Source organism: Brassica rapa, chromosome A06 (genome assembly GCF_000309985.2).
Source record: "Brassica rapa cultivar Chiifu-401-42 chromosome A06, CAAS_Brap_v3.01, whole genome shotgun sequence".
NCBI classification, from domain to species: Eukaryota; Viridiplantae; Streptophyta; class Magnoliopsida; order Brassicales; family Brassicaceae; genus Brassica; species Brassica rapa.
In genome coordinates this window covers 28,153,235-28,165,625 of record NC_024800.2, presented here as the reverse complement: position 1 = coordinate 28,165,625, position 12,391 = coordinate 28,153,235, and the positions used below count along the sequence as shown (strand labels likewise).

The window sequence follows — 12,391 nt, the reverse complement described above, 5'->3', positions numbered from 1 at the left end:
ATTTTTGATAAAAAGTTTAATTTTATACTAATTTATAATTTGTGACATTGGTTAAAAAAAGAAATAGAAAAATCAAAAACAAACTTCAAGTAAAGACCGAATTACACCACAAAAATGAAAAAAAACCGATAGACAATTTTTTTTAACAAAACCCGATAAAATATGCACACGATTTAGTAAATCTAGAGATTCTAAGAAAGAAACACAGATTTCGAGCATATAAATATAATCCTCCGACCGCTCATGGCTAATGGGCCACCCACGCCCCCTCATTTTGTCTGTGGGCTTTATCCCACTTTAAGGACAGTGTGTTAATTTTTTAAGTCCCGAAGATTTGTTTACTGGCCCGCAATTACCACATGATATTTCATGTGCTTTGGTCTTACTCACACCGACACGGTATCATGAATCACTTCCTGATGGATCACCCATTCTTTCACTACTCCAGCCCAGCACCATCACATTTAATTATGGAGTTTTAAACGATGTGTGACGGAAAAAGTAAGTTCACTTTAATGACATATATAGCCAAATTAATTCTCTTAAATCTTTTTATATATCACAATTCGGGATGTTACAATAAACTATGCATTGTTGCCACAGCTGGGAAAAAACTTGAATTCCCATAGTTATTGGCTTATTGCCAAAATCAATCCCAGCGGAAAACGAGCCACTCCAAGATCTGATGAACGAAGTCCGAACCCTTTTCATCCGCTGACTATGTCTATAGAAGAATTGTTCCATCTTCTTTTGAACCAGCGTTAAAAGAGAAGCATTTTCTTTGCATTCCCACAAGCGGAGTAATATACGTTTAGTACTTAAATCAAAATTAGTAGTCGCGTATGTATGTGAAATTGATAAAGTAAATGCAAAAAATGGGATCAAATAATTTGATCTGACCGCGATGACTAAACACGCTAGATAGTTGGGAAGTAGCTAAAACTAAGCAGCCACACCTATTTAATTATTTAAATCACTTTTAGTGAAATTGTTTGTAGTATTTTTCAAGAAAAGGTTCATACACTTGTTTGACTTTGATTAAACAATATGTTAGTTACTCTAAATTCTAATTAATCGAACTTAGGTTAGGTGAAATTAAAAGAAAACATTCGAATTCTTCTTTTTTTTCGAATGAACATTCGAGTTCTTCGTTTATTTGGTGGAACTATATCTAAACTATTAAAACTGAAGTACAATTTTGAAATAACCCTGATTTTTCCTCAAGAATTACCATCTTATGCCATTGATCATTAATAGCCTTTTGGTCAATTACTGATATAACCAAATTTACGCTTAACCGTTAACACAGAATGATGATAAACCGGATTTCATGGCATCTCTCCTCTCCTCGATGAAAAGTTTGTTCTTTTTTTCTTTCATCGGATTTCATTTCCGATTAATGTTTTGTTCTGTTTTTTTTTGTCTGGTTTCTTTCTCAGAGTTTCTTTTGTTCTTTTGTTCGGTTTGATTGTTCTTTTGTTATGTTTGATAAAAAAAAATCCGATTTGAAACAGAATTCTAAGTCTCTATGCCAATCTATTATGAGCGGTGTTTAATTTAATCAGTCGAAGTTTTTCTTACGAGGGAGTAAAATCACCTTCACTCAAGCTTCCCGTCATCTTGATTACTGTGGGTCATTGGGCCATTTTAATTGTTTAGTTGGGAGTAAAATTCTCTTTAGTAGTGAATATTTACAATGATTTATGTTTAAGGTTTTGGTGTAGATCGATAGAGGATGTTGAAGAAATTTAGAAAGCATGGCCAAGATAACGATATGCGACGATGGTTTCTTCCGTCCGGTGATGAAGTGCGACGGAGAAAAGTCGAAGAGGTGGACCACTAATCACGAGATTCTTGACATGTCGGTCCAAAATTTAAATGGTTTAGTTTATTTCACTTGCAATTTCATTTTGGTCCATTCGGCTTATTTTTAATTTGATTTTGAGCTATTGGGCTCCAATCTATGTACAATATTGCCTTCGTAGGCTTAATCAAAGAAAAAAAAAAAGAGACTACAATTTTGGCCTTCTTCTATAGTGAACATATATAATATAACATTATTAGTACGTTTAATTTCATTAAATGCAAGTATAACCATTTCAAACCAGAACAATCAAATATATTTTCTGTTCAGATAACACATTTTCTCTAATAAAAATATTAATATTTCCGATCTCATTTAAAAATACTCGGAATCGGTTTTAGGAACGAGTCAGTCTGACCGGTCCGACCAGTCGGGTTTCAAAACACTGCAAATATGTAATATAGAAAATGTATTATATATATTATTTAATATATATAAACTATAACTTTTATGAAAAATATACATCTGCGCGGACGCGCGGGTCAAATGCTAGTTGGGATTGAAACAAGAACAATATCAATATACGATTATAAACCCAACATATCCTTCGTCAAAAAAAAAAAAAACCGAACATATCTTTTTTCTTTACCTTTATTATTTAATTAGATTTATTCGCAGTTTTCAATATATTGATTAATTGGTTTTGGATTTAGGGTGAATTGGTGAAATGACCTGTAACATGTAACAATATGTTTGTTAGGTGTAACGTATCGTATTGGCTACGCTGGAACTGATACAAACATTTTTTTTTTTTGGTAAAAGACTGACAGACTTTTAAAAAATACATGTTATTTTTCATTATTCTATTTGGAATTATGTTACTTTTTGTAACTTAATTATGTTAACGTTTTGATCAAAATATACAACACACAAGAATATCTTATGTTTAAAAACATAAGATTATCTTTCTTATAGTGTTTTCTATAGTTTTTCTTCTTAATTGTACCTAACAACTGTTTCTATTTTTAAAATAAATTAATATTCTCTCCGTTTCATATTAAGAGTCGGTTTAGAGAAAAACATTTGTTATAAAATAAGTGTCGTTTTCGGTTTTCAATGCAAAATTTATTAACTTTATTATGTTATTTGTTTTTCTATTGGTTGAAATATGGTTATGTGTATATGTAATTGTGTTTTTATATAGAAAACATGTAAAATTAATTATTTTTTTAATTCGTGTGCACAAGTCTAAAATGACACTTAATATGAAACAGATGGAGTTAGATTCTAAAAGTTGAAATCTTAGGAGCTTTCGGGTAAAATTTTGTTTTCGTATTTGTGAAATAAAAATCCAAATAGTGTCATGTTTTCAAGTCAACGAAAATATTTCAAAATCCGCTCAATCCTTCCATGTCATAAGCACACAGTATTGGTACAATGGATTTGATCTAAGCAAATGCTCTATCTATATAAAGAGATAAATATTAAAAGCCATAAAAAGGAGATATCCAATTTTTCTAAAAGTATAAAATGTAATTTTAAAAGGAGATAATATCAAAATTGATTTCCATAAACTAAAATACCGAATATATTAATATTATTTTAAAAACACATAACCGACGTGATAAAGAAAGAGAGTCGCGGCTAGGTCGTAGTCGTGCTCTCGTTTTGCAATTCACGTTTCCTTCTTCTTTGTCTCCTTCAATCCTCATACTCTGTCTGCTTCTCTTTCTCACTCTTACGTTTTGTATCTTCACGGGGTTCTCTCACACTCTGTTAATAAACATCGAGCGTTTTGCATTCTCAACATCTTTAAACGCATTTCTCTGTTTCTCGTCTTCTCACAATTATCAGGTGAACAAATCTCTGTTTTTCTCTTTATATTCTCTGAAGAAAATTAGATGTTTATAATCTGTTTCGTCTCTGGTAATCAACATTACGAATTAAGATCATCATAAGGTTTTTCTTTCACTCTGTTTATCTAGATTGGAATCAGATCACAATACATTTCTCCAGAAAATGATCGGAGTTTTAGTCAATTTTGATGACTTGTTCTTACAATTTATGAACTCTTTGTTGTGTACTCTGTTCTGCTCCTTTTTCTGTGCAACCTTTTGTACTTAACAACAAATATTCTTATTGTATTCATTTCATTTTTTTTGTGCACTTTCTATTGCTTTTAATGAATATAAGTTATATAGATGAACATAACAACAAATATTATTGTATTCATTTCATATGAAAATTTCATAAACCGCAAAATTTTCTTCTCTGTTTCATCTGCTCCAGGTTCCACTTCCAACATATTTTTTTTTCTTGCATATAATAAATGTTTACAGAATTTGGTAGCTTTGACATGTTTTTGTTTGTAATCAATTTTTATTAGTTCCTTTGTTTTGCAGCAATCTCCAGCAACATGAACTCCATGGTTGCTAACTACTGATTGTTGTGAGTGTTTGTTTTATTTTATTGGGTTTGGTCTGAAGTCTCTATTTGAGAAACAGAACATTTTGAAGTCTTCCAATGACGAGTTTGTCTGGAGTCAGAAGTCAACGAAAAAACTCAAGACCTCTGTCTCCAGGAGGTAGAGAGATTATTACTACTCCCAACACTATTTGAGATCATATCATATTATCTGAGAAAGATAAGTTTTGGATTCTCATTTTCTTTTAAAAAATGCAGATATGGATTACATAGAACCCAAAACAAAGAGCAATCTTATGGGAAAGCTTCTCTTACTAGCTTCACTTATAATCTTAGCCTTTATTGTGATCAATAAAGCTTCAAGTTTCACATCCCCAAGCGTGGTATCTCCCATTAACTCGTACTCATAAACCTTAAAACGTTTTACATTTTGTTAATGTTTTATGAGGTTTTGTTCCCTTTGCTTTCAGTTCTCTCGAAGAGAGGAAGGAGTGACTCATGTGTTAGTCACTGGTGGAGCTGGCTATATCGGTTCACATGCGGCTTTAAGGTTGCTTAAAGATAAATACCGCGTAACCATTGTGGTAACTAAAATTCCTTTTCTCTTTACAGTAGTTAAATGTCCTTTTTGATGACACTTCAACTTTGATATCTCTCAACAGGACAATCTTTCCCGTGGGAACCTTGGTGCGGTTAAGGTTTTACAGCGACTGTTCCCACAAACTGGAAGACTTCAATTCATTTATGCTGATTTAGGAGATCCCGCAGCTGTATGGTGTTTGTTAACCTTTGAAGCATAGAAGTTTAGGTTCTATTTTTTTCTTAACCGATCGTTACAATTTCAGGTGGAGAAAATATTCTCAGAGAATGCCTTTGACGCTGTGATGCATTTTGCTGCCGTAGCTTATGTTGGAGAAAGCACTCTTTATCCTCTTAAGTATAGTCTTCATTCTTCTATAATACAGTTTTAAACATTTCTGCCAAAATTTATTTTTTTATTTTTATTTTTTTGAATTTATTTTTGATCTCATTGTTTGTTGTAGATATTACCATAACATTACATCAAACACATTAGGAGTTCTTGAAGCTATGGCTAGACATAAAGTGAAGAAACTGATATATTCTAGTACTTGTGCTACTTATGGAGAGCCTGAAAAAATGCCGATTACTGAAGATACCCCGCAGGTAAAATTAAGATCATTAATTCATTACAAATTCATTTGTCTAATTTCTCTAATGAAAATATTTGATTTAGGTTCCGATTAATCCTTACGGGAAAGCTAAAAAGATGGCAGAGGACATGATCTTGGATTTCTCTAAGAACTCTGACATGGCTGTTATGATCTTGAGGTTAGGTTCATTGAGCATTTTCTTTAGCCTTTTTTTTTTTATTACTCTATGATCAGTGAAACAATTATGCAAATGTTTATGAATCTCTGAACTTGCAGATACTTCAATGTGATTGGTTCAGATCCGGGAGGTAGATTAGGAGAAGCTCCAAGACCCGAGCTTCGTGAGCAAGGACGTATCTCCGGTGCTTGTTTTGATGCCGCTCGCGGTTTCATTCCTGGACTGCAAGTAAGAAACAACATGTGGTTTTCAAGATGCATAATGTTTTATAATCTATTCTTTGCAAAAACCTTTACATGGTATGGTTTTGATAGGTGAAAGGAACAGACTACAAAACATCAGACGGGACTTGCATTAGAGACTATATAGATGTTACTGACCTAGTGGATGCTCACGTAAAGGCTCTTGAGAAAGCTCAGCCTCATAAAGTCGGTATCTACAACGTTGGAACCGGAAAAGGTACTTTAACATTATCATTGTAAAACAAAACAAAAAAAAATATCTATTTCTAAGTGCCTCCTTTCATGTAATTATGGTAACATTATCATTTTTGTTTGTTTGGTTAAATAGGAAGATCAGTGAAGGAATTTGTGGAGGCGTGTAAGAAGGCGACAGGAGTTGAGATTAAAGTAGATTTACTGCCCCGACGGCCAGGAGATTACGCAGAGGTTTATAGTGATCCAACAAAGATTTTTAGAGATTTGAATTGGACTGCTCGATTCACTAATCTTCAGGATAGTCTTCAAGTTGCTTGGAGGTGGCAAAAGATTCATCCTCATGGATATGCTTCTTATTAAAAACAGAGGAAACCAAAAATACCTTTGAAATTTGTTATTGTTTTTCATTTTCATTTGATGAATTTACATATTTTTTTGAGGGCTTCTATAGCTTATGTGGAGAAAATATATTGTGACTGGTTGTGTACTACTTACTAGTGAAACTGTGGAACATTCAGATGGATAAAAAAGTTGATCTTCTTCTCTATCTTCTTCATGTCTTCCTTCTTTGTCCACAATTGGTTCTACCTTGTTTTCATGAGCTTCCGCGGAGAAGATGTACGTAGAGGCTTTCTTAGTCACATTCAAAAGTGATTTCAAAGAAAGGGAATCATACCTTTCATTGATGAAGAGATCAATAGAGGATGATCCATTGGTCATCAGCTCTTACAAGCAATTAGAGGATAAGATTATCGCATCTAATCGAATGTAAGAGCTCAGTATCATTCTCTCTATTGATTTCATTATCAATGAAAGTATGATTCCTTTTCTTTGAATTTTTTATGAGTGTGACTTAGAAAGACTCTGCGCACATCTTCTAGAGGAAGCTCGTGAAGACAGGATGGATACAGTTGTGAGACAAAGAAGAAGGAAGTCATGAAGAAGAAGATTAATTTTTTGTTGTTCTTATGGAATCTAAATTTTCCATAAACCACCAAACAAGTTGTATCCAAAAGAGTGAATGAGCTCTTTGTAGGAGCAACCGTCTTAGTTTGATGGAAAGATGAACAAGATCACAGCGCTTTATAAAGAGATATGTGGAGGAAGACTTAACAAAGAAGCTTTCTACGTGTTGATACTAGCAAGAGAGGAGACGGCTTCGTGGAAATTTCATAGAAACTTCATTGGCAATGAATCATTGCACTAACTCATTGCCCCTCCTTTAATGTATTGTAGGCTCCACCATTCATTGATTTTTCTTGGAACCTTTCTTACCTTATCTCAAGATATACTTTAACCATATTAAATATCAATTTAAGTTGTATAATTCAACACCTTACACGTGTAGAGAGAGAGAGAGAGGCTCACTTTGCCACTAAACTAGCTTCTGCTGTTTCTTCCTTCAACAGCCTTTGGTAGTGAACCCTGATATGGTGTTACCATACACATCTTATCAAGATTGTTTACTCATGCCAAAAGCTAAATATAACAGAAGGTTCCATATTATCAATGATTGTTTTCTTTTTTAAACTCTTTGGTCAGTTATAAATTTGAGCCTTATCTTGTCACTGGAGCTCTGAGAATGAAGCTACTGATATAACAATAGTATAGTTATAAAAGTTGCATTATTTCTCTATTGACTTAGTATACAATGTGTAGAACAGTTCCCTCAGTGGTTTTGAATGGCAATCCTAATAGCCGTTTTACTCCAACATCTCACTGTCCTATGGAATCAACAACTTCTGCAAAGTCTCCCCATGGTTTCATACACCATCTTCCACTGCACTAGTCTGCAAGGTAACAGTTCTTACTTCTCTCTCTCCCGCGATCACCACCGTGCATCTGTAATTCCAAAAGGGAGGACTCAGGGCAGATTATATACACCAACTTAGAGGTGGATTTGATTCTTTTGGAAAAACTAACCTCGTTTTGATAACAAGTCCATGGTCCACAACCCCATCAATATTGTCTAGGCTTTTAGCAACGTTACCTGCATATTATCGCATTAATCAACCCATATCAAACAGCAATAGAGAACATTGTAAAGTTCCAAAGCTATTACCGAGGCTTGGAATAGGAGTTGTGAAGATAACATCAAGAATGTTGTGACCATCACTGGTGACAATAGGAAAGTCTCCTCCAAGAGGGCCTGCATCTCCCACTGAAGCTCTTCTCCACACCTTTTCCACATATGCACAAACCAAAATACAATCAATCAAATGAGGATCAATAGAACCGAAACCCTGAGAAAATATTTGCACAAGAGCCAGACTCATATACCTCTGCTTCTCCTAAATACAAGTCATCTATCTCCTCAGCTATAGCTAACCAATTAAGCTGCAATCAAAACTTCAAACAATCATTTCCGGATTAAAAGAAAAAAAAAGAATTCTTCAAACAGAAGTTTTCTTACAGATTGAACTAAGACAGGGATAGATCCTTCAAGTCCAGACTTGTATAGTTCTTCCTTTACCATGAAGACTGCCTCATCAGCTGCTTTCACAATAGACTGCATTGTGAATCTCTCTCTTTGTAAGCCAAAAGCTAAGCAATGAGTTTGTTCAAAAAAAGACTGTAAATTTTAAACGAAACCTTTTGCCGCAGAATATAGTCATCTTCCTCTGTTGTTCTCCTCCTCCCTATAACTGAGACAAGCGTACCCTCTTCTACAGCATCAGCATCATGGAATGCAAAATCAATCTACATAGATGAAGAGTCACACTGCAAACATTACATCCCAAAGCTGAAAGATAGACCAAACCGGTTTAGAAAATGCGGCTACCTGAAAATCATCCCGGAAATGTTTCAAGGGGACTCCATACTTTGCAGCTTCACTCGCACTTCGAGCAGACCTGAACAAGAGTCATCACAGAAAAAACTTGTAGCAGCAGATGGAATGAAACATGATCCAAGAATCAAAGCAAAAGGACTCTCACATTGGTACACCAACAACATCTTGAACAGAACCAGAACGAAGTTGGTGACCCAAATAACGAATAGCCAAGTCTGAAGCTTCTCCAGAGCCTAAACCAACAACCATCCCACTCTTCACATAACTATCCACCTGAAACAGACTTTGTATCTATTCAAGTTTGGATCTTTCTTTGGTTTTATGAAGGCAAATACAATTTGAATAGATAAAATCACTAAAACTAGTTATAGATTACCAGAGAATCTTGTCTAAGTAATAACACTTACGGTGTGGTGAGCAGCTCGGAGAAGAGGAGAGGGCTCCCGAGAAAGAGTGGCGCTTACTCTGAAGCTACGACTGCGCGTGAAAACGGCGAACGAGAGTGAAAATGGAGTGGATGCTGCTGCAACTAACATTTTTTCTTAAAACGATTTATGTAACCGAGTAGTCACGACGACTCGGTGGGTTTTGCCGCTCTTATCTCCTTCAGTTTCGTGTGTGTGGCATACCAATTGATTTAACTTTTATTGACCCAGTGAGGCTCATCCTAGAAGCGAGACTGAAAAACACCAAAACCAAAATAAAATCGGTTTTAGTATTTATCAGATAGAACCAAACCGAACCGAACCGAACCAAAACATTTAAAAGTTAGAATTATTTTGTGTCAGTTACCCACATTCTTTGGCTGGACAAAAAGTTGTTTCCAGGAAGAAGTCTATCTATGGAAAAATAAAATACTTCTAGTTCTAGCTATCATGGAGAATCATATCCATTAAATCTAAACAGTCCGGCTCAACACCGGATAATAAGAGACTTTATTAGAGCTTGAGCTCAAGAAGATGATTAAGAGCGATCCAAAAGTGTAAAGCGTATATTATCTTGTGTCGTATACAATGTATTTACATGTATTTATACTACCCGGTTTATATCACATAACCACCGGTTCAATCTAATTGACTCATAACCGACTTTATACTCTAATAGACTTGCATCTCTCTTAAACACGATGCTGTTCAGAGCAAACATTTAATCTCAGCATATAGGATCCATAGACACTTCTGCTACAGTCTAATGTTTGAGCACCTGATCTTTAAAATTCTACCCTAAACCACTAACTATACCGTTATCAATCCATGAGACAGAGATTCAGGCATCCAAGGGGGTGTTGACTCTGAAGTTGTGAAAGGAGGATCATCCAAACCTCCAAAAGTTGAGCTTTCTTAAACTATGCAATATCTTGCTATCCCCCTTGAAATATATTTTGTTAACGAAAATAACTTCAATTAGAATTCTAAACTAATATTGTTATATGTATAAATGAGTAGGATTGTTAGTTTATCAACTCTGAACCAAATCTATATTACAAGTGTCGTAAATCTCCGACCGTTGACATGCACCAAAAGATTCCAAGTCTCTAACAAACACAACACATAACCCCCTCGAGCTCATGTCACACATACCCAATTTATACTCAGAAACGAAGAATTTTTTTTAACAATTAAAAGACACGGGAGGTTCAATGTTTACTCATAATTTTGCACGTACTTGATGTATGGACGAATTCAATGGTGAGTTATCCAAAAGACGTTTATTAAATAGATGGAAAGACGAATACAAAGAGTTTAAGCAGAGATCTTATGAAAACATGGGTTTCCCGCAAAAACAGAGTAAATAGAGGAAACTCTAATCTTGTGCCGAAAAATTGTGAATACCTTTTCTTTGTCTTCAGCCAATCTTCTTTCATTTTCTCCAAGTCGGCAAAACTTTAGACCACCCTTTGGATTAAAGTAAGCCGAACTCGATTACTTGATGGCCTCTGTCAAGAGATGAAATCCATCTCCAACATTCAAAAAAATCTTATTCTGACATTATTACTTGGTATTCTGCTGTTCTATTATTGTCTTTAGTACTTTTTATCCTTTTGAGAGAACAATGCTTCAAATGATTTGGTTAGAAGATCTAAATTCTCAGAGAACTCTTGCTAGGAGAAACCTTCACATCATCAGTGATAAATGCGGCGATCCTTTATAGTTGAGAGAAGCTGCACACTTGTTTATCCAAGACAATTCTGTACAATTACAAAACCGGCCTTGGGTAAGCTCATAAAGCATCGATTTTTGGCGCTAGCGTTTATAAAAATTGAAAGGTGCCAAACAACCAATAGCCCTTCTTATTGCATGTTTAAGAACTCTATTGTTCTTCAGTTCAAGGGTTCAAATCCAGCTTTCGTTTTTCCCTTATATCTTCCTTTTTACAATAATAACAAATGTGATTGTACTTTGATAATGATATGATTGCTTTCTGAGATAATAGAAACAGTTTCTTTTGATTATATTTATAATAAAAATTATAAAAATATTACATAAAAACCTCATTATTTACTTCTAACAGAACAAATTTGGCCTACCGAAATATTTGTTTGACTGAGGAATTGATGCATTCCCAATGCCATATAAGTTTTATGTTTACTTTTTTTTTTTTTTGGTAACTGTTCTAATCTCTTTTAGAAATTTAGAAATGTAAACAAACATAAATTATTATTAAATATTCTATTGTTAAGCTAGTCTATCAAACTTGCATAGTCTATCTAGTGTGCAAGTGTTTAGAATAATTTATATTCATGTGGAGGATTGTTGGAGCCAAATTTTACAAGCCCATTTCAGTGAATAAATTTTGGATTAATGTGAAGACAAATGTGAAAATATGTATTTTGGACTCAAATGAAAAATTTCTTATTAAACCATGGCGAAGAGTAAAAAGTATATATATGATATTCTATTAAAAGTTTTGAAATCTTGCGGAGACACTATGGAAAATGAGGGAGAGGGCCATTAGGCAAACCTCACATGCACACGCGCCAACGCCGAGCCTGACTTGGTCTTGGGTCTTGATGAATATGGCCATGTGGCTCACAAAAAATGTTATTTGTGGAGCAATTCATGTCAAACTTTTGCATAATATCGTAGGTAAATTTTACTAAATTTTGTCTATAATATCTTGATAAATCCAAATCTTTAAGATTGCGTCAAAATAAATTTGGAATACTTTCAGATAATATCAGAAATTTTTTGTTACCCGCTACTTGAGAAAAAAAAAAGAAGATTCACGAATATTACTTTTCTCTTTTTGTTTATACGTATCTTGGAGATCAAATATATCTTCTCATATAAATATATATCCCCTATATATTATTTGAGAAGCATTGCAACATTTTTTTGTATCCATGTATCATCACTAGAATGGTTCTTAGAATCCTTAGAGAAATAGGTTGGTCCATCTAAATATATAATAAACTTTTTATTAAACCATAATAAATACATTATTAATGTACTTCATTATTTCCTTATATAAAATTACGGAATTGTCTAATGTGGCTAAAGTATATATGACAATTAATAATTTTGAATAATAAAGATTTGATAAAAATAAGTGTATATTATAATATATATTTGTTTAATTTAAAGC

At 33.9% G+C, this 12,391-nt stretch overlaps 2 protein-coding genes and 1 non-coding gene across 8 annotated transcripts; 1 reads left to right on the top strand and 2 right to left on the bottom strand.

Moving 5' to 3' along the window:
- Positions 1–3,357: 3,357 nt before the first annotated feature.
- On the top strand, positions 3,358–6,564 carry LOC103827897 (putative UDP-arabinose 4-epimerase 4). 5 transcript variants are annotated; one of them, XM_033272390.1, is made up of 11 exons: positions 3,358–3,658; positions 4,291–4,388; positions 4,487–4,611; positions 4,699–4,812; positions 4,891–4,998; positions 5,074–5,165; positions 5,272–5,413; positions 5,484–5,578; positions 5,677–5,806; positions 5,893–6,037; positions 6,149–6,564. In XM_033272390.1, exons 2-11 carry the CDS (start codon positions 4,328–4,330, stop codon positions 6,373–6,375), a joined length of 1,239 nt encoding a protein of 412 aa, XP_033128281.1. In that variant the 5' UTR covers positions 3,358–3,658; positions 4,291–4,327; the 3' UTR covers positions 6,376–6,564. The 5 variants fall into 5 exon arrangements, with proteins under 5 accessions (XP_033128281.1, XP_018508034.1, XP_033128278.1 ...); XM_018652518.2 differs by having other exon boundaries at positions 3,359–3,658; positions 4,191–4,388; XM_033272387.1 differs by having other exon boundaries at positions 3,360–3,658; positions 4,207–4,388.
- Positions 6,565–6,599: 35 nt separating this feature from the next.
- MIR1885A (microRNA MIR1885a) lies at positions 6,600–6,919 on the bottom strand. Its single transcript, NR_120801.1, has one exon. It is a non-coding gene; the product is annotated as a microRNA MIR1885a (primary transcript).
- A 668-nt stretch (positions 6,920–7,587) lies between these two features.
- Positions 7,588–9,480, bottom strand: LOC103827896 (probable ribose-5-phosphate isomerase 4, chloroplastic). 2 transcript variants are annotated; one of them, XM_009103456.3, is made up of 9 exons: positions 9,214–9,480; positions 8,952–9,079; positions 8,798–8,867; positions 8,608–8,715; positions 8,429–8,524; positions 8,296–8,352; positions 8,078–8,195; positions 7,939–8,005; positions 7,588–7,857 (listed from the first exon to the last, which is right to left on the bottom strand). In XM_009103456.3, the coding sequence occupies exons 1-9, from the start codon at positions 9,340–9,342 to the stop codon at positions 7,779–7,781; spliced, it is 852 nt and encodes a 283-aa protein (XP_009101704.1). In that variant the 5' UTR covers positions 9,343–9,480; the 3' UTR covers positions 7,588–7,778. The 2 variants fall into 2 exon arrangements, with proteins under 2 accessions (XP_009101704.1, XP_009101705.1); XM_009103457.3 differs by having other exon boundaries at positions 8,952–9,089; positions 9,214–9,458.
- Positions 9,481–12,391: the final 2,911 nt, after the last annotated feature.